Source organism: Coenobita brevimanus, chromosome 104, assembly GCF_032717465.1.
Source record: "Coenobita brevimanus isolate Jiangsu-jjx chromosome 104, ASM3271746v2, whole genome shotgun sequence".
Taxonomy (NCBI): Eukaryota; Metazoa; Arthropoda; class Malacostraca; order Decapoda; family Coenobitidae; genus Coenobita; species Coenobita brevimanus.
The window spans coordinates 18,992,901-19,020,840 of NC_137057.1; the positions used below are offsets into that span (position 1 = coordinate 18,992,901).

Genomic DNA, 27,940 nt, shown 5'->3' on the forward strand with positions numbered 1-27,940 from the left:
TGTACCTTTCCTTCTTGCTGGAACTTTGCTCTCAGCCAGTCCCAAAGAAGGGTGACCATTCCCAATCCTCTTACTATCGACCAATTGCTTTAACATCTTGTGTCTCAAAAGTTTTCGAGTCAATTCTTAACAGAAAAATTTTAAAGCATCTTTCTTATCACAACTAGCTTTCTGATCATCAGTATGGGTTCCGTCAGTGACGCTCCACTGGCGATCTTCTCACCTACCTTTCAGACTCCTGGTCATCCTCCTTTCGGGACTTTGGCGAGAGCTTTGCCATTGCACTTGACATCTCAAAGGCTTTCAATCGAGTCTGGCATAAATCTTTAATTTCCAAACTGCCCTCTAACGGTTTCTATCCTTCTATCTGTGCCTTCTTCTATAGCTTCCTATCTGGTCGTTCAATAGCTACTGTTGTTGATGGCCATCGTTCTTCTCCTAAATCTTTCAACAGTGGTGTTCCTCAGGGCTCTGTCCTATCACCAACTCTCTATTATTCATCAATGATCTTCTCAGCAGTATATCTAACCCTATACACTCGTACGCTGATGATTCCACCCTTCACCTTTCCATTCGGTTCCTGCAATGTCTATCTCAGCAGTTACTTCAACAAACAACGGATGAGGCTATGGCACAACTAATGTCTGACTTGGCTCGTATCTCTGACTGGGGTAAATATAAGCTTGTTGTTTTTAATGCATCAAAGTCACAGTTTTTACACCAATCAACCCGTCAAAATCTTCCACAGGAGTACGAGTACCCACTAATGTTTAATAACATCCAGCTTAATCCTGCATCATCCTTGAACATGCTTGGGGTTTCATTCACTCAGGCCTTATCTTGGAAAGATTATATTCCATCTCTTGTAAAATCTTCTTCCAAGAGATTAAGTGTGCTATGACGACTCCGTGCCTTCTTTACCCCCGCACAGTTGTTGACTTTATACACGGGTTTTATTCGCCCATGTTTAGGGTAGAACTGTCATGTGTGGGAAGGCTCCGTACATACAACTCTTCTCAATATGGTGGAGTCAAAGGCTTTTTGTCTCATCATCTCTCCTCCTCTTACTGGCTCCCTTCAACCTTCGTCTCTTCGCTGCACTGTTGCCTCTTTAACTCATTTTTATCGCTACTTCAATGGTTACTGCTCCTCTGAACTGTCTGCTTGCATCCCTCCACCTCTACGACGGGTGCTCACCTGTCTAGCAACAAACTCTCATCCTTTTTCTGTCCAACTCTCTAATGCAAGAGTTTACCGTTACTCCCAATCCTTCACTTATGCAACAGGTCAACTCTGGAACTGTCTCCCTTTGTCTGTATTTCCTTCTTCCTATGATCTCAAGTCTTTCAAACGCAGTGTGCCCAGGCATTTCGAAATGAACGGATCTTGAATTTGACATTCTTTTGTATTGCTTTTGCTTTTTATCTTTCTTGGAAGGAACTGTTTTGCGGGCTCAGCCTCTGGTTCCTTCTTCCTCTCATAAAAAAAATTCTTTTTATTTTTTGTGTGCTCGATTACTCCCACCTAACTCTTCATTATGGTTGCAAAGTGGGTCATATGAATACCTCCAAGGCTGCAAGAGGTATTGCGCCAGGTAATTTGTCCACCACTTGACACCATCAAATGAGGATAGTCTCCTGCATCACTCAAATACCCTCCTTCCAGCACTGCCCAACAAGGTGGGAAGCAAGTTCCACCACCTGGGTTGTGCTGCATATTCCCTGGTCACAACTCTGACTGCAGGGCTAAAGGAGAGGGAAATTTACTATAAATGGAGCACATGACCCTGCCTTTCTGTATACTCCCTTGCTTTTCCTTGCCCTACCCTACCTCTTCCAGCCATCTCTCGTCTTTCCCTACCCTACCCTCACTCTCCATACCCTACCCTTTATCTCCCTCTTCTACCCTGCCTTCCCATACTCAATCCAACCTTGCATCTTTCAACTCTACCCTGCACTTCCCTATGCTACCCTGCTACCCTGTTTCTCTTTACTCTGCTCTACCTTTCCTTATCCTGTCCTGCCTTTCCCTGCCATGCTTTAGCTTTTCCTACTCAACCCTGCATCTCCTTACCGTACCATGCACCTCCCTATTCTACCCTTCCTTTCTCTATCCTACCCTACCTCTCTCTACCCTTTCCTGCATCTTTCTACTCTAATCTGCCCTTCCCTACACTCCCATGTCGTTCCCTGTTTGAGTTTCCTGATCTCCTTCTCTTTTCCCAACCTTGCATCTACCTCTTCTCCCTCGACTTTCTCTACCATATCCTGCATCTCCCTAGTCTACTCTACCATTCCATAACCTACTTACCTTCCCCTGCCATTGTTTGGCTTTTCCCACTCAACTCTGCATCTCACTGCTCTACCTTGCATCTTCCTATTCTACTCTGCCTTTCCCTACTCCACTCTACCTTTCTGTACCCTACTCTATCTTTCCCTGTCCTACCCTGCCATGCATTGTCTTCCCTTACCCTACCATGTCCTGCCATGCCTTGAACTTCCTCACCCGACTCTGCCTTTGCTCACACAGAGGACAGGCGAACACTTCGGGAAATGGCGTAAATATGTGTAATGACACTGATGGATACAATGACGATTGACATACAGTAGCAGTGCGCAATGCACTAATGAAAGTGAAAGTGACTCTCGCTACGAAGCTATTCTGGTTTACTAAAGTTATACAGTCAATGATACATGCTGACAGAGAAAAATGATTTATGGTCACAATTGGTGGTAGAAAAATTAAATAATATATGACTATTTTGGTGTTATCAAGTGTTACACTTTTTTTCCTCACATGGCATCTCTGCAAAATTATGTTACTTCAGTGCATTATCAGTGACACTGTTGTAGAAAGTGATGGCAAAAAATTATGTATTAGAGATACAATGCAAATCTCGATTAAAAATTACGCTCACGTGGCATGTTTAACGATAAGTGTAGTGTTACCAAGCCCTGCCTTTCCTTACCCTACCGTGCCTTCCTCTGCCATGCTTTGCCTTTTCATGCCCTGCCCTGCCGAAAATAACGTTGGGAGTCCCGAACTACTACAAATGTTAAAATAAGCACATAAGGTGTGTTGTCTCCTCGATTACAATTGCGCTCACGTGGCATGTGTAGCGTTTGTGATAATGCTTGAGTACACTACATCCAGGGACACAGCGCAGTGCCACAGGTATTTTTATTGTTGAAAATTACTGAAAAACTTGATTTGTGGTGTGAACAAGCACAGAAGTCATCTGCCAAACTTCTTTCCCTCATGTGAAGTGGTGGCAACTTGCAACACTGTCTCGCGTCTATCAGGGCATCTGGCACAATCCGACGGAAAAAAAAAAAAAAATCAACTCGCTGTACCTCCATCCCTGGACAACCTACCAAACTCCAGTTTGTTTCAAAGGTTGCTGAAAAGACTGAACTTTGACTAACATTTATATGTGCTTGGTTTGGTGTAGGTGGGTCAAAACAGCTAGTGAAAACTCTCAATTTTTTTTCCATCTTTTTCTCAACTAAGACGTAGGTTACAACACCTCCGCAGTCTAAGGGTTAGCTCATTAATTTTTCACAGAAACGTTATTCACAAGATGCCATACACATAAACTTCATGAGATGTGCTAAACTTATGTGGGACGGTTTAATTGTGAAAACAAGGTTTGGGGAAGACTATTGTGTTCATTACTTAACTGTTTGGATAAATAATCAAGTGAAGGCTTCCACGGGGTGGAATGCTGGTCACTGGAGGGAGATGTGCACCATTTTAACAACCTCAATAAAAATATTTTTTCAAGACAAGATAGTGATGACCTCTCTCTGGTGACCACCTTTCCAACCCGACGACGCCTTTACTTGATTTTCATTTTTGTAAAGATGAATGTCATAAAAAAATCGATTGTGTTCATAATGTTTAACTGCTATTGCAGATAGATTGTAAGCCATCAGTTTGAGTGAATGGAAAGTAACCTTAAAATCATAAATTTTCTACTTTTCAAATGTCCCGTTTATGCCAAACAAACAGGAGTAATCTTCAGTGAAAATTTGAGAAGGTTGCTTCATAAATTTATTTAACTTTTGCCAATGATTTTCTTAGCAAATTTTGCCAACTTATATCCTCAAATCAGCTTCTGCATCATTTGGCGGTATAAATTTTCAACTTTTCCCTAAGTCTCCCTTTGTGTCAACCCAAGAGGAATCTCAAGTCAAAATCTGACCGAGAACCGTCCATAAACAAGAATTTTCTCCCCACAACTACTGGTGATTTTGTAGGGATTTTTGCAAACTTTCAAATTATAGAAGCATATCGCCCCACCTGGTAGCCTGAATATTTTACTGTACTTTAGACATTTTTTAATATGTGCCACGCTTAGAGGAATCTCCAGTTAAAATCTGAGGAAAATTGGTGTAAAAATTATGATTATATCTCTCTTTTAGCAGTGATGTTTTTTGGAATTTATGCAGACTTTCAAAATGCATCAGCCTACTACATGGCGCCACGTGGTTGCCTGAATCTTTGACTTGCGACATTTTTCCATAAGTGCCTACCTCAGAGGAATCTTCAGTTAAAATGTGAGCAAAATTGGTTCAAAATAAGGATTTTATCCAATTTTTACTGGTGATTTTTCAGAATTTTAGCAGACTAAAATATAAAAACTTATAGCTTTACTTTGTGGCCTGAAATTTTTTACTTTTGCCATTTCCCCACAGGTGCCAAGCACAGTGGAATTTCCAGTTAAAATCTGAGGAAAACTGGTCCATAGATAAGGATTTTGTCCCACTTTGACTAGTGTTTTTAAAATGTTTCACACCTCCTATATTGAATATTTACACTCTCATATAGCAAGATGTAATGATCACTTGATCATATAGTATTAAATGTGAATGAAACAATGAACCAATAAAGTGGAATTTTTTATGTATACTAGAAAACTGACCAAAGAAGTACGTGGTCACCTCCGCTCACATCGTTCGCTGTGGTGACCAATAATGACCATGGTTCATTGTCATCGCTTCCAATCAATTATGATTAATCTCCAGTCATATCAAGCTGAACGGTCCGGGTCAAAGTAATGCTTCAATCATCATTATTCGTAACACATTTCTTGAAAAATTATGAATCTATTATTGCCCAAAAATACACTGTCAAGAGCATAGCTTCACCCCTTAACCACCTTATATTTCAAATGCTACATTTGGAGAATCATTGGAATTCAACAGTTTCTTTATGATGATGGTAATGTTTGTTTTCTTGATTTGTTTATGTACAAATAACCACTGACATAAGATTTAATCTAATGATTTCCAGCTCCTTCATCACACCGACAATTAATCTAGAGTTGTTACTAGAGCTGTTACTTTTGATATTGCTTCCAAGTGTATAATAATGTCTGGTGAATTTCAAAATATGCCCTCTTGGTGATGGTGCTAATATTACTATGGAACACTGAGGGTGGGGGGGGGTTTGAAGAATACTCCCCCAGTATCCTTGCTTGTCGTAGGAGGCGACTGAAAGGGTTGGCGGAGGGTTAGTGCCCCTCCTCGGAAAACAGCTAACTAAAAAGACGAACAAGAAGCCTCGCACAAGGACTGATCAAAAGATGACGACCAAGGACCGGACAAAGGACATGGTACGGATCACGACGTGGAATGTAAGGGGTGCAAATGATGAGGTGAAAGAGAGAGAGATTGTCCAGGTGCTTGAGGGTGCGAAAGTGGATGTATGTGGATTAACTGAAACTAAATGGTGTGGAAAGAGTGCGTGAGAATGGGAGTATGGATGGGGTGTATGTGCAGGAGTAGGTGAGAATGAGAGGCCAAAGAAGGAGTGTGTATTGTTGTGAGTAAAAGATGGAAGAAGAATATAAGAAAGTATGGATCAGTTGGCTCAAGGATTGTGTGGGTAAGATTGAAAGTTGGAATACAAATGTGGGCGATTGTGTGCATGTATGCACCAACGCAAGATCGTGCAAGCAGAGTGAGAGAAGAGTTCTGGACAAATGTGAAAGTGTGCATGGAAAAGTTTGGAAGGAATGAGGAAGTGTTTTTGATTGGTGATAATGATGGTAAAGTAGGGAATGTGAAGGTGGATGGAATAATTGGTGAGTGGGGTGTGCCTGCTGAGATAGATGAGAATGGCAGTGTGTTAGTGGACATTTGTGCTGGGAGGGGGTTGGTGATAGCCAATACCCTCTTCAGGCACAAAATGATCCACAGGTATACATGGCGAGTAATGAGAAGGGTGGGTGGTGAACTGAATGAAAGGAAGGCAATGAATGATTATGTGTGTGTGTGGATGAAAGGATGCAAAGATGTTTAATGGATGCAAGAGCTTATAGAGGTTGGGGGAGTGGACTATCTGACCACTACTTGGTGGTGGCCAGAATCAAGAAACAAGTAAGATGGAGAAACAGAGGAAGGGAAGGACGGGAAAAAGGAGTAGTTGCAAGGAGAGTGGAAAGGTTACAAGAGGATGAGAAAAAGGCGGAATATAAGAGAGAAGTGGAGGAACGATTGGGTAAATATGACTTGGAGCAGATGGGGGATGTGGAAGGTGTGTGCAAGATATTCACAGAAGAAATGTGTGCAGCATGTGATGTGGTGCGTGCGGTGAAGAGAAGACGGAAGGGGGTGAAAGGAACAGCATGGTGGAATGAAGAGATGAGACAGGCTGTGGCACAAAAGAAGAAAGCATACAATGAATGGATGAGAAATAGGGGAGAGGAAGACATTGAGAGGAGGAAGAAAGAGTTATTTGTAGAAAGGAGGAGAGAGGTGAAAAGATTAGTGAGAGAAAGAAGAGAGTGGATGAGGAATTTGGAAGGAACTTGAGTGTAAAGTGGAGGGACTGTAAGAAAATGTTCTGGAAAGAGGTGAAGAGAGTAAGATAGGGTGGCAGTGAAGTTAGCAGGGGAGTGAAAGATAAAAATGGTAGATTACTAGTGGAGAAGGGAGAAAAAGTGAGCAGATGGAGAGAACATTTTAAGGAATTGTTGAACATAGAGGATGGAAGTAATGCGAGTATAAGTGGCTGGGGAATGGCTAGGAGAAGGAGGGAAGTGAGAAGACAGGAAGAATTCGGTTGGATAGAAGTTGTGGAAGCAATGAAGAAAATCAAACTGGGGAAAGCCCCAGGAAGTGCTGGAGTGTGTGGTGAAATGCTGAAGCATGGGGGGGAGATAGTAGTAGAATGGATGTGGAAGATGTGCAGATTGGCCTGGGAGGAAGGTAGAGTCCCGGAGGATTGGAAGTCAGGTATAATTATTCCCTTGTACAAAGGAAAAGGGGAAAAAGAAGTGTGTGGTAATCATAGGGGCATTTGTCTTCTTAGTGTAATAGGAAAAGTGTATGGTAGGATACTTACTGACGGAGTTAGGGAAGGAACAGAGGAATTAGTTGGAGAAGAACAGGGAGGCTTTAGGAAGGGAAGAGGTTGTGTAGATCAGATATTCATTCTTAGATGCTTAGTGGAAAAGTTTATAGAGAAGGGAAAGAAGTTGTATGCGGCCTTCATGGATTTGGAGAAAGCATAAGAGGATAGATAGACAAGGATTGTGGAAAGTATTAAGAATATATGGAGTAGTTGGGAAGTTGTTGAATGCTGTGAAGAGTATATATGATGGTGCTAAGGCTGCAGTGCGTGTGAATGGTGAACTGAGTGATTTTTTCTCTTTGAAGGTTGGGTTGAAACAGGGATGTGTCATGACTCCATGGTTGTTTAATCTGTAAATGGATGGGGTAATAAAAGAGGTACAAGGTAGGGCAGTGGATGTTGGAGTGGCCCTGATGAGAGAGTGTAGTGTTTGGAAACTCCTTGTACTGTTGTTTGCAGATGATACTGTGTTGTTGAGTGAAGACGAAGGGGAGCTGCAAGGCTTAGTGGATGAGTTTGGGAGAGTGTGTAAGAAACGGTATCTAAAGGTGAATGTAGGGAAGAGTAAAGTGATGGTCTTTGAGAGAGGTGAAGTCAGTCAATGTACAGTGAGGCTGGATGGTGAGGAAATGGAAAATGTGAGTACGTTTAAGTACTTGGGTAGTGTGATGAGTAAAGATGGAGGTTTGGAGGGTGGGTGCTTGAACGGGTACAACAAGGAAGAAATGTTGCTGGTTCCTTGAAAGCAGTGATAAGAAACAGGGAAGTGAGCATGGAAGTGAGAAAGTTACCACATGACAGTATTGTGATACCATCTTTAACGTATGGAAGTGAAGCTTGGACGTTGTTGGTAGGACACAAGTCAAGAGTGAGAGTAGTGGAAATGAGTTATTTAAGAGGAGCCTGTGGAGTGACATGGAGAGACAGTTGACAATTGAGGATATAAAGAAGCGTTGTGGTGTGGATGTGGATGTGATAGGAAGTGTTAGGAGGAACACACTGAGGTGGTTTGGCCATGTGGAGAGGATGGAGGGTGAAACACTGACGAGAAGAGTGTATGTGAGTGAGGTGGAGATGGGGGAGGGAGGGGGAGGCCGAGGATGAGATGGAGGGATGGGATGGAGAGATATATGAGAGAGGGGGGTGTGAGCTGGGAGAAGGGCAGTGAAATGGCGGGGGACAGGGCGACGTGGAGGCGATTTGTTTGTGGCCACCCCGTACGGGATTGAGGCGTCTGGCAATAGATAGATGGTTAACACTTAGGGAGTAACATAGCTTCATATTGCATTGTAGCTATGAAGTCTATACAGAATTCCCTGCTTTTTCTTCTGCCCTCTACCTACAGCCCCATCACACACACACACACACACACACACACACACAGCTACCTCTGACACACAGCATCCACTTTCTCTCTGTTCACCATTGGGCAATTCGAAGTTTGTTTATCGTGGTAATGATTCAAGTCTCACAGCTTGGGGCAAGAAAGAATTAACTGTGCTGTAAGGGTCATGTGGGAGTGAAGCCAGGTGTTCCTGACCATACAGTATTAGATGAAAGTGGCTGTACGTAGGAATAGGAGGCAGTGTTTGGTCATGTAGTGCAGTATATTTTGATGATGGCTTGGGTGAGTCTGCAGCATTTCTTGAAAATTCGTCTACTTCTGTATTAACCAAAAAACAGTATTAAAGAAAAATTAAATACCCACTTCCACCAGTGTGTCTTGGACCCGAACGTCTGACTTTGATTATTTCCAAAATCAGTTGGTTCAATCTTGCCTGACTCTTATGCCTTCCACTAAGTTTGGATCAGATCGAATCAAAATTGTTTGTGCTGCCCTGTCCTGTGACCTTGACTTGACTTTTCCCAGTTTCTTTGATATTAGACTGACTCCTCACTGAATCTCTTTACCCCGTCTTTTCCCGAGCCCATGTACAACTTCGGACTAAATCATATAAAAAATGGTTCAGTTAACCTTGCATGTTATCTTGAGCTTTGAGGCTGAACCTTTGATTGGTCTCGATCTCATTCTCAACCATATCATCATCATCATCATTATCATCATCATCATCATCATCACTGGGAGGGGGGGGGGAGACAAACGCCTTGGGGCGCAGAGCCTCACTCACCTTCCGACTCAAACCATGTGGAATCCCTTCGTACATCCCACCAGGCAGCGACTCTTCCACCTCTAATTATCTCTTGACATGAATAATGAGCCCATTCCAGCAGGGAGTTGCGTGGCCTTCCCCTTGGTCTCCTTCACTCTGGATTTCCTCTCTCAGATATCAACCTGTAGGCAGGGTCATCCTCAGGAAAACGGGCCGTTTGCCGATACATATAAGTATATATATATATATATATATATATATATATATATATATATATATATATATATATATATACAGAAGATGAACATAGAAAGATAAAACAGTATAAAAATATTCAGACACCAGATTACAGGTGACGCCCATTCATAAATAATCTAACAGTTTGACCTGAACTGCTGTAGGTTGAAGTTTGAGGGAAGTTTACTATGAGGAAGCGAGTTCCAAAGAGATGCATCTGGGGAATAAAAGAGTTTTGATAGGCAACAATTCTGCAATGTGGCATTGTGTGACTATTTAGTCTCCATGTCCCACACTCATAGAGTAAGATAATGAGCACCAGTGGCTTGAAGATGCGAGTTTTCGACCTTCCACACAAATAATGGCAACGCCAAATGCCCTAGCTGAGTGAATTCATAACCCTGTAGGCCAAGTCGAGGCAACGAGAAATCTCATCATCTGACCCACCGTTGTTATTTACCATACTACCAAGAGTGGTGAATGTTTCTAAGACTTTCACATTCTTACCACATGGTTGGACAAACTGAACTCCCTCATCTAATAAGCCACCAAATGCCTAGACCTAAGTCTTGGCTCAAGAGACCTTTAATCCCAGTGGCTTCACATTATTGTGAAATTCCTCGGCGGTGCTCAGTAGTATCTCCACTGACTTCGCTAGGATAACTGCATCATCAGGAAAGTCAAGTTCAGTAAACTCGAAACTGCTAATTGATGTTCCCCTGTGATTTTGACTCACAGCCCAGTGAAGTACCCAGGACCAAGAGTGTATCCCATGAGGCACAATGTTTCACAACTAAGTCAAATTTAGTGTAGGAATGTCTTCAAGATCGGTCATCTTAGTTGGTGGGTACATGCTAATAAGTGAGATAAAGTCCAAGGAGTGCATCAGCCTCACCAGCATTATGTTCATCAACCTTAGAGATAAGGAGAGCAGCAGTTGCCACGGCAACACCTCTATGCTGGGTACCATTCTCCCAGTCAAACCAGTAGTATGTATAACCACCACTAGTCTAGAGGATTTGCTAGATTAATCACCAATGATCCAACCAAGCAAATACTATTGGATTACATGTTTCCAGTGGCAGAACATTGACTAAGCAGGCAGATGAAAACTATTTATAATTATTCTCTTTGCACGCACAACTCATATCAAACTTTGGCCTTATCCTGTAACCTTGATCTTTGGCTGGTTGTTCTAAATATCCAGTCCCTTTGTTCTTGTGTTCCCCGGATCCCTTCTACTGTGTTTGATGTAAACTGGATAAAACTGTTTAACGTGAAGCTTTGACCTAGCCCTTTGACCTTGACTTTGATTTATTGATCTTAGAGAGAGAAGGAGGGGGGGGAGAGAAAGAGAGAGTGGTCTACCTCTAAGCTATCCATCATTCCTTATCATAACTGTGAGGAAAATTGGATGAAAAATTTGAGTTTCTTTGTACACACACACACACACACACACACACACACACACACACACACACACACACACACACACACACACACACACACACACACACACACACACACACACACACACACACGAGCGCGCACATGTGAGGTAAAACAATAACTGCTTGCTTCAAGGGCAAGAGTATAATGATTTCTGGAGAAGTTTGCAGCACTCACGTTCCTTGGAAGGGAGGGTCAGCACGTTTATAGACATTTGAGATTTTGTGCCACCATTTGAAACTGGTTGGTTCCAACGTTGCCAAAAAATACTGACTTCTTTTTTCCTTCATAAGTTGCCACATCTTACAATCATGCACCCTGAAGCTGTGAATGAGAAACATGTGTGTGCTGGCTGTGCTACACTGCTATTTGCAATATCGGTATACTGGGGGACAGTGAAATATGAAATATGGAAAGTGAGAAAGGTACAAGCTTGTCTAGAACTGTTAGATAATATTGTAAATTTTGTCATCCATATGGTAATTTGTGAACATTATAAACGTGTTTTAATAAAATGAAGCAAGATTTAGTGTTTCTATAATACTTAATAATATTTTTCATGCTTCACTTGATCGAGTACCACTTGAAAGTATTAAGTGAACTTACTAGTGGTGCTAAGGTGAACATTGCACAGCACAAATTGTGATGCAGTCATAAAAAAATTTATACCGATAATGATGTGTGGTGCTTGTATTAGGTGTTAGATTTAACTTAGCACACAGCGATAAATGTATAGTTCCAGGAAAAAGGCAAATTTTCATATTGTTGTGTACTTTACCGATTCACAAATCTGTAGGTAGTTTTTGGAAGATCTGAAAAAGTCCTTGTATCACGCCATAACCAGCTGCCACAATCCCAGAGTTGGAAGAACGAACTCCACAACTTTTTTTTATACCTTTAGCTCTGTCCAGACAGGGGTGTGTTGAGTCGGGAGACACCTCTTCCAAACACAGTCCTCATGTGAAATTATCAGGTTCACATACCAGACTAATAAAAAGCGCTTATTTTTCCTCTGAAAATGTTGAAATGGCTTGAGCGAGATTAAATTGAACGAGGAGTACTAGATCCAGCACAAAGTGTTACAAGGCTGCTTTACCTAATTCCCACCTACATTATTCATTTCCATACCAGTCTTGTACCTCATCTCCCGTGTTCAACCCTGATGCCACACATTTTTCTCATCTCTTCCTCCCCCCCCCCCTTTGAGTTGATTTCTTTCCTGGCCAACCGATCTCTGTTCAATTTTATACTGTGTTTAGCCACTCCCACCCAGTCCTGCCTGTCCCTATTATACTCCCACTTAATCCGTGGTGTTAACCTGCTTAGGTCAGTCTTGGCTGGGTTTCACTGCAATACCTGTTCCCCCACCCCCGGCCCTCCATGTTTCAACCTTGTCCTAGTATGTGCCTGCTGCACCCCACAGACTGATCACGGCGTCAACACCAGCACGTCCCTAGTGGTAGTGACGGGGGCTCGACAACAGCACGGCCAGCGACTTACGTGCACAGCCACAAACCCACTCTTTCCAGCTTCACCTAAACAGGACTCCACTCTCCTCAACGTTACTTGTATGTACCTTTATGCACTATTTTTAGTAATCAGTAAATGATTGTAGCATATTTAAATTATTCATATTTACTGACCTTTTTAGCTGTCCTTTTTTTTAAGGTCTTTCTGTCAGTTTCTACTGCGATAACAATAACCATATTATTACCATCCGTTTTATACCAGCAGAATATGATTTTCTTTACCACTTGCTTCTGCTATAAAGTTTAATCATCAGTTTCATGCTGATCTAGTTGATAAATATATTCGTTTGTGTTAATTGGACGCATGCCCTCATATGGATTCACCCAGATTATTTATTATTATGAATCTCCGTAGCTGAACATAACTCTTACAAATAGTGTTCATAAGTAAGACAGTATATTTTTAGTATACTGTGCTGTGTCTCTGATAGCATGAAAATTTCACTTATCCAAGTTTCACCTCTCTGCATAATCTTCTCCTTTACCCCGGCTTAGCAAGATGCAGTAATTCCGCCTTGTTTCATTCTGTTACCCCCAAATGTCGGATAAAAGCGTTTTCATCCTCCAGCCCTCACCCTTCATTGCTAGGAGTATTGGAAGCCGGTGTTGAATTCATAGGATAATCTTTCTCTCTCTCTCTCTCTCTCTCTCTCTCTCTCTCTCTCTCTCTCTCTCTCTCTCACACACACACACACACACACACACACACACACACACACACACACACATATATATATACAACCCCACCAACCCGGCTATTCTTCCTTAACCCTAGCTTTTTTTCCGTGCTGTACCCCACTCTTTCGCGTATTCTCTTTTCCACTGCGTTTTTCGTCCGCCCATCTTTGCTTGGTATTATCTTCTCTCTCTTCCGTACATCCGTCTTTATTAACTTCCGACCCTCTCTTCTACCTCTTTCTCCCATTTAGTACAAAGGAAAGCCAAAACGACAGATATAATGGCCCTCTCAAGGCTGTTTGGTAGAATATAATCTGTGACCGCAATACCAAATTTTACGAGGTGGAGATGAGACAGTGTGGACAGGGATGAAAAGAAAGTACTTCTTAACATCAATTCATCTCTGTTCACTCTTCCTTATTTTCCCTTTTCTATCCCATGCCTCGCATTTGATTCCGCTACTCTCGGTTATTCCACCTCTATCACTCCACCATATCATCCACTTTGTCCTTAATCTGTTGCGTGTCTCACCAAAACTCTTCTTCACTCCTCATCCTCTCCGTTTCCCTGCGTGTTTTCCAAATCCCTCTCTGATACCCTGTCATCCCACTTTTATCCAATTAGCTCTCGCAAGGCCTCTCGCATTCTTCTTTGTTTTCATCTTATTTTCCTTGTTCTTCTTCCCGCCTCTTTCCTGTATCTCTCTCTCTCTCTCTCTCTCTCTCTCTCTCTCTCTCTCTCCCTAATTCTTCTACCCTTTTTCCGTCTCTCCATTATTTTTAAGCTCCGTGTCACGATTTCATCCCTTCTTATCCTCACTCCCAGATCCCCCTGTGGTGTCGCTGGAGCTGGGACGAGGGGTGTCATCTGTGGTGCGAGAGGGCGAGGACGTCTACTTCAACTGCAAAGTGGACTCGAACCCTCCAACCTACAAGATAGCATGGTTCAGGAATGTATGTTGTGATTTTATTTATCGGAACTATTAGCCGCTGGTTTCCAATGCAATTTCTTTGATCGTAACCCACTGTAGGCGGTGTTGCATTTTTCCCCTTGCACGTTTTTCCTGCTCACAACCGCTCAGCAGTGATGCTTACTCTGTCTTGTCAGTGTGCACCAGCCCACATTCTCGAGATTGTCAAGTACAGTAAAAACACAACCCTTCCAAACGACGGCGCAGTTCTGACGGTAATACAACAATGGCCGATGAAGTATGTACTGCAGGGTGCTTTTAAAATATAGAGGGTGAATTTTAATTGAACTGTGTCGGAATGACTAACTTATTATTTCATGAGGTTTATTTAAATGTAAGCTGTAAAATTTAAATGAAATTAATGCAGTTGCTCAGAGACACCAAAGTTCTAAGATTTACACTTTGTACACAATAAGGTAGCTAAAAAAGACAACATTGCCTGCACCAAATCCTTATCATCATTTACTAAAGTCTGCAGAACGATGTTCAAACCTGTTGAAAGTGAAAAAAGTGAAAGTCTTCCTGGGCTGTGTTAGTTGCATGATTTCATCGGATCATGGTTGGAGAAGAACTGGTCTCAGGGTCGGCATCGCCTGTTATGTATTCCCATACGTTCAGAGTTGGCCACAAATTGCGGAACGCCTCAAAGATTTTAACACCAGGGCTCATGCATGATCTTGTTCCTCCGGTGGAGAGGATACAGCTTCAAGGAAAAAATTCAGAATGCGATGGCAGCAAGCAATGTAAATTGGATCTCGTCCAATGTTTTGTTCAGTTTGAACACACGCACCACCACGAGTTTCCTGCATTGACTGCTGTTGTGTCAAAGGGCAAAGCTTTGAATCTGCCTCGTAACCTTTGGTGTTTCAGCTGATTTAAAATTTGTTAGCTTAGACTGCAAGAAGCCTGCAGGTTTTATCACTAGACAAGAATTGACAAGCGGTCTACCACTACCTTGCCAGCCAAAACCATCATTAATTTTCCATCCCAGTGCAGGAGAAGAAGGACTTGTGTGGTAACTAAAGCTTTGATCTCTTTAGCACTTGTTCCCCATACTGACTTTCAAGAATGCCACTTGAACTATGACACAGCTCGTACACATCCTGTCCCATCTGAGGAGCAAAAGGAATAAGAATATGGCTTTCTTGCCTGTCATTTGTCTGTGTACGTTCCAGAGCTGTTGCAACATCAGAACTTATTTCAGTTGTACCATCTGCTTTTCTTTCATGGATGTTTTGCTAGCATCTTCTTAATCTATTGTTCTACATTTTGGCTTGAAGAAACTAATAATTTTAATGCTGCATAAAAACTCTGAGTGTTATTTCTTGCTTTTCCCTTTCATGCCTTTCTGCCTCAGCTTTTATTCGCGTCTGCTTCCTAACTGCCATTTTTTCATAATTTTTCTGCAACAGTCCCATTTCCTCTTTTCGACTTGTCTTACTATGAGCAGTCAAAAATCCTCTGTTATCAAGAGTACTGATGAGAGCAAAAGCATGCTTGTAAGGAATAGGAAATAGGTCATGTAACCCGCCATGAATTAAGTTTGGCTGTGTAAGTTTGTCTCATTCATCCTTGAGATGTTCTCTCAAGACCTTGCAATCATGAAGACGAAGGTCTCTGCAGACATTGGGTTCTTATTTTGTCGAAAAATTTTCATCGTGCTATATTTCCATCTCTGACTAGGATGTGATGATGATGCCCTCAGTCAGGGTCCTGTTTTTCTTCACAGTGAAGATGTGTGTGTGTGTGTGTGTGTGTGTGGATGAGTAAACTGGGAGCGTGTCATCCCGTCTCGGCTACCCAGCTATTCCTGAGGGGAAGCAGCCTAGGTATATAGATAAATAGATTAAAGTTGGAACAGGATCTTTAGCATCTCTCCTCTCGATGGAGGCTTCTGCCCGGGGAAGGAGGGATTGAGTGATCCAACGAGCCAAAGCCTTGGCTTAGACCAAATTCCACTCGCAATCGATGCAAACTCTGAATCTCAAATCCTTAAAGCAAATACGAAGGCAGAAATAAACTGTTTTCATTTAATAATGGAAAAGAAATCAAACCAGAACGACCGGACTATAAGGCATAGATACCCAGTGGGTCACTTCATCCATACATCTAGGACACTATATGCCTGAGGAACCTATACGTATTATTTAATTCTTGTAAAAACTTCCATACGATACTTTTACATCAATTGTCATAAAACGGTGGGTTCTGGAATCATGATTTCCGAAATCCATTTTTAAGCACCTTAATGTACCTTATTGCTGATGGGGAGTTTCGAGTCAGCGAATGAGTCAGTCCAGTTTTTGTCCAGTGTAGCAAGCAGTAAATCGAACGTGGATCTTTTGCATATGCCAGGGAAGCGAAAACTGAAGAGGAGATGGTTTTTCAGACTGGCTGACATCTCTAATACTTAAGATACAAAGCGTCAGACTTCATCGAGCAAAAACTCTCACATATTATTGCTTTTAAAATATGGATCGCCAGAGGAAGAATACTCAGCCACTGCCCAGGTGAAGTTGCTTTTGTCAAGTGCTATGCTGTGCACTGCACGAAGTGAGGCTCGTGTATATATGTCATAATCTGACTGAAGAGTATTCTGCAAGAAGTTTGCCATGACTCCACTATTGAACTATTTCTCATTCTTTATAGTAGATAACAACTCAGCCAAGCATGCATATATTAGATTATGCAAATATGGACGTTTTAATGTCTGATGGTTCTTGGGAAATGGAGGGGATCTTTAGTTGACATTAGGTTCTCCAGTCATGTGTCGCTGTGTTATTAGGGATGGTTTATGGCGGCCATTCCTGGGAAAGGATGAAAATAAAGAATGAGAATGCAGTATGTACAGTCAGGGAAAGTTCCGCGTTACCCACTGTTCGGAGCATTGGTGATGGACAAATAGTCAGGAAGCAGCAGCCAGACCTCACATGCCTGGTAACTGTGAGTGGGATGGAGGGTGACCTCACGTCACAGTATCAATAGCTAATGATAATGCGTCCGACGTATTCTCAAAGTGCAAAAGCAGTATGTTGTTTGTATGGAATCACACTGTTCTCTGAGATTGTCTACATTACTGCATATACAATACATGTTTACTCTCAAAGGTATGCGTCTTTGCCTTCGTTTTGTAATGTTCGATAGGAATGATAGTTACAGAGACTAATCTTATAATTAGGACTTTCCATGTCATTCGGTCTGAAGGAAAACGAGAAGTCTGTTAAACGCTCATATAGATTATTTTTTTTTATTTATTATTACACACAACCCTAGACACTAAATTCGAAATGAATAATTACCAGAATAACACAGGAAATATTTGCAGGCGGATGTTTTTACTGGGATGACAGAGGATAAATAATTAAACAAATTTTTAAGAATTACTATATCCCATTGGATCCCAGGGGTGCTGGGCGAGGCATGGCACCGGGCGGGTACCAAGTGTACCGCCCTCCGCCTATCAGCTCATAGTCGCGAAGCTCATAGGTCCCTACCCGGGGGTTCCCTGCTTTATAAAGACTTGAAAAATCCCAGTTTTGTCCAATATTCTGGACACTGGGCTCCAATGGGATACATACGAGTATATATATATATATATATATATATATATATATATATATATATATATATTGTCGTTTTGTTTTCGAGTCAACACAAATTATAAATATATATATTCTATCGTTCCAAATATCCATTGGGGAAACGACTCATGTTAAATTCGATAGGGAATGAAAACATTAAAACCTCTGTCCGAACCCAGCAAACTTTCAAACTTTCCTGACAACACAAACTCTACAGACATTTCGTAATTTTTAAAACAAAATTCCAGCATCATATTGTCATCTATCCATACTAAATTAACTCAAACACACTGTCCAAGCGACACATTGCGGACTTACGTGTGATTCCCAACCTATCACCAAACCCTCCATTGCCCCCAGTCCCCCCACCACCCCCTCCTTCACACAGTTACCAGACACATGAGGTCTGGCTGCCGCTTCACATCCACCGTCTCACACCAGTGCTTCGGGAGGTGGGTAATGCGGAAATTTCCCTGACTGTGCATCAGTGAAGGTTCCTGCCATTATCAGATGGGACTGGACCAGATGCTCAATGCTTCTGATCGTGTCATCATGGAGAAAATACACCAGTAAAGTGCGTTTTATGAGCGCGTGACGAAACGAGCGAGTGTTTGCACATACGCCTGTCATCATAATTTCATCTTGTTTTAAACTTTCACTCTTTTTGGTGAGGCAGTTGAACACTGACAGAAGATTAATTGAGCTAAAATATTTACTTTCTCACGCGTTCTCCCTCTCACATACATGTACACACATTTCACCCCCTAAAACACAGAAAAAACATTCACGTAAAGTTATGAGCGTAATATCGGTTATTTACATGTTAGAATTCATGCAAGAAAACAGTGTTACAACAAGGAACCTTAAACTCGATTTCATAGTGGGGCATGTCAACTGAAGCCCTCGGTAAGCTCCCTTGGAAAGCTGCGATTGCAAGAGGTTTCTTTCGTCTCAGGAGTAAATATATAGCTAATAAGAAATTTTTTGAACATATCTACTACTTGCTGAAGGAATCTCTTCTCTATCTCACAGAGTAGAAAAGTTAATAGCCTTTGAAAAACATCGCTGTCAGTCCCTGTCGGGTGGGGCCGGGTCGGGTTGTGTTGGACCGGTCATTGCTCAGCTGAATGTAAACATTGCTTCGCTTTGTTTGCTCGCATCACTCACTGAGCTTACTCCCGCTTAATAAAAATACGAAATTATATGTTTCTCATTGGTTGTCAATGAAGAAAAGTGCGAAAAAATGTATCTGCTCAGCTGTCAAATCATGCTTTACATGAGGAGCCACTTATAATTCCTCTTACTGGATTCAGCATTCGTTTGCCTAATGGATGTAGACCATGAGGCAATGGTGACTGGAAGTTCTACCAGAATATGGCTTCACTAAACCTTCAGAGGGAAAAACATGTTTAGAGAGGATAAGTAAATATTTTGTGTAAATAAACGACACGGGAGAAATAAAAGCAAAATGTACAGTGAACACATATTCAAGAACATGTAGTAGCACTGATTTATTATAAAAATATATTCTGTAAAATTTCTAAAGTCGTAAGGATGACAGTGTGCTGAACAAGGTCAGTGCAGTAAAAAGACATATAATCCGATCCCTACATTCTCGTGGTATACCTTTGCGCATTGCATGGTTGGTTTACAGATATGCCATTAACATGACACTTTTCAAGTACACTTATTCCACACCATAACGGCAAGTACTGGGGTACTAAAGAAAATGTAGGTATGGGGTTATGTGTCCTTTCACTGCCTTGATCTTGTTCCGATGGTTTGGGGCACACTGCCATTCCTACATCTTCAAACATTTTATATTATGTTTTTATTCATGTTCCACTGATTTTTAGAAATTCCAAAGCTTTTCGTAAGTCATTTATCTCAAGAAGATAGTCAAAGTAGTGAAAGATTTAATGAAGGCTCTTATTAAAGCTCTCCCACTTAAAAAGTGTCTTTTGAGCTGCATAATTTCTAGATATAACGAAAAGGAGTGGCGAGAGAGCAGAACGTCTCTGTTTCACAGTCTGACTATGACTGATCTTTTGACCTTGCTGTGGCCTTGACCATTGGTGATTTTTCTAACCTGAAATTCATCCGTGCATGATCTCTAACCCTTCTACTAAATTTAACCCAGATTGGGTCAAATCCTTCTCAGAATAATAGTTTGATATCCTGTAACTCTAAACATTTCATCCATATTTTGTCCGAAACAAATAAAAAAAAGTTTGAGTTTAAGGACCAAATGTTTCACGCTGTCCTCATACCATTAATTTAGACTGATTGTTCTCAAGATTAAATTATTTTACCTTTTGTTCACCCTGTACCGTTCCACTAAGTTTGTTGTAAATCGGTACAAAACTGTGAAAGATGACCTGTTCTTGTTCCATTACAATTAACTTTTTTGGAGGCAATATCTACAGTCCATCAGTCCCGGTGGAGAATGGAAACACTCTCTGGAAAAAAAAAAAAAAAAAAAAGAATATACGGGTATCAGGTTTTTGTCGATTGTCTTTTATCATGTTAGCATTATGTTTTGCCTAGTTTAGGAGGTCTTTCAGGTACAGTAGCATAGAGATTAAAGATAAATGCTTATAAACATTTAATATATCTGTTCTGAAATTTAAAAAAAATCTATTTGTGGTGGCATAAGGGTGCTCAAGAGCCATCGCTGCATGACTATCATGGTATGTTACATGGATGGCCAAGGGTGCAGCTATGATTCCCTTTCTGTGGTGCAGTTATAACATAAATAGTTGTAGTTGCAGGGACCAAATAATTGCACACTATTATTGTTGTACATCAGAGTAAAGAACGGGTAAACATTCAAATTTAGGAACTACACACTGGTATTTTTTGTGCTGTTGTGCCCAAAGCAGACAGTTGAGGCAATTAATAATAAAAAACCGTACGTGTTAACGTAAAGTTTCCCAGGCCGCTTCACACCCAAATCTTCATAACACCAACGATTTCTGGCAACTCATCTGCCAGGTTTGAATAAAAAATGTCGATATCACGGAGAACAGCAGAACACAACTGGCTTCCTGCCTCTTGGCAAGTACCTCACGTCTGCAACATGCCTCATCCGAGTCTGTTATAACCTGTAATACAGTCAGTCCTCACGGTGACTGAAAGTCATTGACTAAGCATGCAAACGAGGGAGGTCCCTGCTGACTCTATTTTGGTAACACTGCCTCCTATAAAAGACGCTCATGGGGAAGAACCCCTGAATATCCCATGAGTAGCATGGTTACCAAGGCTACTTGTATCCTACCAGTCAACCCTAAAGCCTGCTTGAGCCAGCACCCCTTATCCCTCTTTAAGTACATTGTAAATGCCATCCGTTGATATGCTTCAGCCTCTCATGCAGAAAGCCCCACAAAAGAGAGTCTCTTCCTTGCTGAGCATAGCTACGCCTTCCTCACTCTAGAAGCCTGCAATGTTACCCGCCATCACTAAGTTTCATCCCTTTAGGTGAAGTTTAGCTTCACTGAACCTCTGCACCTCGGATTCATCTGAGTCCTCTATAGCAACAGTGCTTCAGGACAGAGGCGGATCAAGGCAAGGGAATTAGCTACTCGAAACTGACTGCTTGCATCTCATTACCATTACAGGGGGAGCATAGCACCCGTCTAGCGGCAAACTCTCATTTTATATTTCCAGTTCTCTAATGCAAGAATTAATCGACACTCCCAGTCTTTCATGTATGCATCAAGTCAACTAAGGAACTGCCTTCCTCTTTCTGTATTTCCTCTTGCCTATGGCCTCCAGTCTTTCAAATGCAGTGTGTCCAGGCATCTCGAGATGAACGGAACTTGAATTTAGCTCTCTGTTATCTTGTTTTTATTTTTCTTGGAGGAAACAATATTGAGGGCTTCTAGCCTTTACTCTCCTTTTCCTTGCGTTTAAAATGGGAAATTGTAAAACTAGAAACTGTATCAACACAGAGCTTTTAATAAAAAATGGAGTTCAGAAGGGTGAGATATCTTCACGGGCTCATCTTTGCATAAGAGAGAAGATATCACTGCCTTACGCAACTAGCACTAGAAATAGAAGTGTGGGATTCTTTGCGGCCCCACCTTCCTTAACATTAGGTATAAAATGTCGCAAGGAGACCCATCAGCATAAGTGTTTCACTTTTCACTAACGATTTGTATGTAGAAATTACTATAGAAAATGAGCTTCTGGCGAGAATGTCGGTAGAGCATGTGCTAATTCTCCTCACTGGGTTAATTCCCATCCTAGGATGGACACTTAAATGGTTGTAAAAGTACATCCTTTCATGTATTCTTACATGTACACACCCTGTCAAGGTTGATTAAAAAAACATATCTACTCAGTAACACAAGCACTTCAACACAGTTTCCACATGAACACTCTCACCCTACACTCCTAAAAACTTTTACATCTGTAGTCATGTTTCTACCGACAGATAATGATGTTCCTGGGCCCATTGGATCAGTATTTCTTCCGGTCCCGTAAAGCATGGTTAGAATATGTACAGGAGAGATGTCAGTCCATCAGGCGTGTGCAAACCGGCCGCTACAATACACACTACACCAGTGCTTCGAGAGCACAGCCTTTCCATCCAACCTTGTTGCATATTATTTATTTTCAGATTTGCTTTTCGGTTCAATATTACTATTAGCATTCAGGCGAGTAGAGATGTGACTGTTGATATATGTTTAATATGGATAATATTTCTGAATAATCGCAGTGATAGCCATACTTACATAAGAACTGCCCCATAAGGAAAAGTAATTGTTATGATAATTATATCAGCAGAGGTAGCAGCCGGGGTAACATTATACTGCAGCATAATGCCGGCAGGAGCACACTCGTATACAATAATGAAGGATACAACGGCACTGCAGTGTTAGTAGAAGCTTATCCTGCACCAACACACACACACTATCATCCCCCCCCCCACGCACCCCACACACACACAGGAGAGAGAGAGAGAGAGAGAGAGAGGGGGGGGGGATTTATGTAGACATATGAATGCCAGTTGAAAAAACCAAGTCAATGGTTCAGAGCACATTAAGAACTAGGAGCAGCAACTGTGCATATTTCGTAGTTGTGTGAATAATATCCATCGAAGAATAGTCGCAGATGTTAGGCGACATGTTACTGTGGCATCAGCTTCAAATAAGCTCCAGTTGTGTGTGTTAAGCGGGAATAGTGGCCGTGTAGCAGTTTTATGAGAGAGAGAGAGAGAGAGAGAGCAGGGGTGAAGGCACACCTCCCTGATATAAAACCTGAAAATGCCAATATCACCACTCTCATTTATATTCCCATGGCTACCACTTTCTCTCTCTCTCTCTCTCTATCTCTTTATATATATATATATATATATATATATATATATATATATATATATATAGTGGGACACTGTTTATCATACAGTAAAATATATCTTCAATAAAAAATACGAATAAAAAATGGAAGCTGGTAGGAAAGAGGGTCAGATTGCTTTATGTAGTACACATATCCTTCGAAAGGACAAGGAACAACATCATGGGAGTCTTAAAGAGCAAATACGATAACTTTTTTATTATTTTACTAATATTTAGGACTGAACGAGCGCCACAATAAGAGACATCGCTTTTTGTGATCTAAACAAGGATGGTGAGAGTTAAGTAATTTGCTTCATAGTATGAGAGGCATGAGAGAGTGTAAAGGAGAGATATAGCAGCTTTGAAATTGGAAAAAAAAATATATATATACGCCAAACTCAAGGCATAAACAATTGCTCGAGTGCATATTTTGGCCAATAAGTGAGAATATGTTTGATCTGGATGTGTCCGAAGATGAAGATGCATGAGAGGATGTAACGGAATAAATTACTTCTCTCCAGTGTCATTTCGCCACTCTTTTAATTATAGCCACATCATGACGCCCCTAAATCCAACAACTACATCAACCCACCAACTTATCATAGCCTCGTCTTTGCTTTTCACCTATTTATCCACTTGCTCAGACCTCCTCTTTTTCCTGTTATCGAATTTTCTCTCGAGACGGCCTGCTTTACCATATCACATTCATCTGCTTTCTCATCAGAGTTTAAACTCGCTTCCCTGCACCATTTTACACCAGTAATTTTTTAGTACCGTTCGTTATTTGTCAAAAGCTTGTTTTTCTCGTCACACAGTAGCAGTTAAACCCTTTTCTTTAAGCAAGGAGAAAGCAACCGAGGGCACACTTTCGAAATATTTTCCCTCGAAGGAAAAAAAAAAATCAAATTCAAGACCGGTTCATATCGAGATGCATGGACACACTGCTTGTAAAAGACTGGGGGTCATAGGCAATAGAAAATGCAGACAGTGAAAGACAGCTCCAGAGCTAACCCGTTGCATACAAAAAAAAAAAATAAATAAAAAAAAAAAGAAAGGGGAGTAATGGTTAACTCTTGGATTATAGAGATGGGTACACAAGGGATGAGAGTTTGCTGCCAGACGAGCACTATGTACCTGCCAAAATGGTGCCGAGATGCAAGCAGAAGATTCACAAGAGCAGTTACCTTTGAAGCAGCGATATAAAAGAGATAATGATGGAACAGTGCATCGAAGGGACAAGAGTTAAAGAAAGCCAGCAAGAGGAGGAGTTTTAATGGGACGAAAAACCATTGACTCCACCTTGTTCAGAAAGGCTGTATGTGAGGAGCGTTCCCACACATGAATGTTGTACCCGACACAAGGGAGAAAAAACCCAATAACGATACGGACATAAAGAAGGCATGGAGTCGGCTTAGCATACCTAATCTCTTGGAAACAGGTTTTATAAGAGAAGTAATACAATCTTCCAAAATAAATTCCGAGAGAATATACCCAGAGCATGTTAAAATTTGATGCAGAACTTATTTGAAGATTTTTAAAAAGTATAGTATCCACTTGCAGAAGATTCTTATGGGTCGAAAACTGTAAGAACGGAGTTTCTGGTGCATAAAAAAACAGATTACTTTTACTCTGTCAGAGATATGAACCAAGTCAAAGATAAGGTGTGTCATAGCCCCATCTTTTGTTGAAGTAACTGCTGAGATGGACGCTGCGAGAAGCAAATGGGAAGACTGGAGGAGTCATCAGTGTATGAATGGATAGGGTTAAATGTACATTTTAGAAGGTAATTGATAAATAGAAGAAAAAGAGTTGGTAATAGGACGTAACCCTGACGGGCATCACTACTGGTAGCTCTAGAACAGTGATTCTCAAAGTTTGGGTTTGGGTCGCGAGAGGAATTTTGATGGATCCCAGGGACATAGAATAGTCCTAATGCTTTCAATGTAAGCCTATTTTATTTATGTAACTGATATTATAATTATCCTTATTACACTAGTAGCATATTCTCAGTAACTACGATAGGCCATACACCGGTTACATTCATTCTCTCTCTCTCTCTCTCTCTCTCTCTGATTTTTTTTGTCTGTGGGTCCTGAAGTCTTGAAATATTCCAAATAGGGTCACCCACTAAAAAGTTTGAGAACCGCTGCTCTAGAAGAACGGTGGCCATCTACAACACCAACTATGCAACGACCAGAAAGAAAACTAGAGATGAAGGCACAGATAATAGGATAGAAGCTGTAGGACGGCAGTTTGGAGATTTAAGATTAATGCCAGACTCGATCAAACGATTTGAGATGTCAAGTGCAATGGCGAAGCCTTAGCCAAAGTCCCAGAAGGAGGATGACTGGGAGTCTGAAAGGTAGGTGAGAAGATCGTCAGTGGAGCGTCCCTGATGGAACCCATACTGACGATCAGAAAGAAGGTTGTGACAGAAAAGTGCTTTAACCCCCCCGTCCCCGTTGACGTATGGGTACGTTGCAACATTTTGCATTTGTCAGTCCCGATGACGTACTGGTACGTTGTGAAATTGCAAGGTCCCTCATTTGCACAATTTTCAATTTTCGCACATGATTTTTCGTATGTATAAACGGGACACCTTCCTCTATTCCTCTACAAGATGCCAAGCAGGGACAATGCCTTACACGCATAACCCCCCCCCTGCATGCCATTATCTCAGCAATTCACCTGTTACCAGTGACCTGGCCAATAAAGACATTCAGGGCCAGAGGTATTCCCCAATCAATGACAATGTGGAGGACAAAGTTTACATAGCATTAGAGGAAGAAACAGTCAGAAATGATGATCAGGTAATGTGGTAAAAGAAGGTCAGGTTAGTGAGTGAAACAATGCTTATAATGCCTATATTACTGTTTGAAAACCAATATATTCTCGTACTACATATAAATTCGTACCAAATAAATAAATAAATACTGTTTATGAGTGGTGTGAAATAGTTACCCTCCCATAGAACTCGTTTTCTTTGGTGCCAGCCTGTTAGAAAACCCAGTCAGGTAAGGATGTACTGCTACCTGGATCGAGTATTTTAAACCTCAGTTGAGCGATTTCTCTATGAAATTTTGATGTTTCTCACCAAAAGCGGAGGTTTTAGCCAAAAAAAAATGTTCAGAAATACTTCGGGATTGGTGGGTGTCGGAGGTGTTAATAGCTTGGGACGTGATGGGTTAAATTTTTTAAAGAGTAGATTCAACTGTTAAAGCAATTGGGCGATAGTTAAAGGGCTCTTAAGGTTCACCTTTCATTGAGATCAGTTGAATTTGAGCAAAGCTCCATGAAGAAGGAAAGATACAAGTCGACAGACAAAGGAGAGAGTCTAGTTAGGAATGTTCTAGATGCAGAAGCACAGTTCTTGAGGAAAACAGGGGGGAACCCATCAGGCCTACATCCCTTGTTAGTAATGAAGCCGATGAGGGCAGAGAGAACATCAGTTGAGGAAGTTTTACTGTCAGTCATAGGAAGTCAGAAGGAGGATGCAATAGAGGAAAACCACCAGAGGATTTGGAGGAGAAAGTTTGAGCAAAGAGTTCTTCTTTTTCAGTAGAAGAATCAGTTACAAAACCATCAGAGTGGAAAAGAGGAGGCAAGGACGTTTGATAAAGTTGTTAGAAACGTTGTTGACAAGGTACCAGAAGAAACAATAAGAAATTGGGTTGGAGAGTGCAGAGAATTTAGTGCAAATAAAATTTTTCTTAGCAGAGCGGAGAACAAACTTAGCACGGTTTTGGGCAGAGATGAAATTCAGGGATGGGTTGGCTTCAGTACCTGTTGTAGGCTTTTCCTTGATGTGGACAGCATTAGAACAAGTGTGATTAAACCAAGTTTAAATTTGGATTAGTCAGAGGATAAGAGAAATCAATGTATGCTTCCATGCCAGACAGAATAACCTCCATAATACGTGGAATAACCTCCAAAATACATGAGGCACATTCAGATAGCTCTCGGCCATGGAAGTACTAATCATCCCAGTTGAAACCCAAGTAGAACTGCCTGAGGGCCTCTCAGTCAGTAGCTCCAAAGAGCCACAGCTGCAGCTTGTTGGAAAGGTCCGCAGGCCGTACTGGAGTGATAGGACATGTTAAGGTGATAAGGTTGTAATTGAAAGAGTCCAAATGGAGAGAAAAGATTGACAGAGTAAGCTGAAGCATTACAGTAATAATTGGGCCAAAGGAGGGTCGGATAATGCAGAAAAAAGGAGAAGATCGTCGGATAATGACAAACATAGTATTTAGTATTTTAGGCATAATTCACTGACGATCAGTTAGCTTTAATTTACAAGAGTTATGTGTGCTCTCAGGTGGCATATTGCTCACTCTTGTGGAATGGATGTGGAGAGGTTGCACTAAAACAACTAAGCAAAATTAATAACAAAGCTGTTAGAATTGTTACTACCCCTGCTATTACAAATAAACTACCTTCACTACAGGTAAAAAGGAGTGTTGCCTTCATTGCATTATTTTACAGATACTTTGGTGGCAAATGCCCAGACGAGGTTGCATCCATTGTGCCAACTCTCCATGTCTTCCCCCACGCTACACAGGCGTTTAGCTGTGCTCATGACTGGAATGTTACCCAGCCATATTGCAGAACTTCTGTCGATCAGAATTCTTTTATTCCCCGAACTTCATCTCTTTGGAACTCGCTTCCCCAGAGTTGTTTCCCCCCAAAC

The 27,940-nt window shown here is 41.4% G+C and overlaps 1 protein-coding gene across 1 annotated transcript in view; it reads left to right on the plus strand.

Annotated features, from left to right (window-relative positions):
• The window catches only part of LOC145416044 (protein turtle-like), a 208,945-nt gene that overhangs the window by 120,348 nt on the left and 60,657 nt on the right, over positions 1–27,940 (plus strand). Inside the window, exons 9-10 of the mRNA XM_080285144.1 lie at positions 12,580–12,724; positions 14,189–14,316. Coding sequence (XP_080141270.1) covers positions 12,580–12,724; positions 14,189–14,316 — 273 coding nt within the window. The remainder of the gene's footprint in view (positions 1–12,579; positions 12,725–14,188; positions 14,317–27,940) is intronic.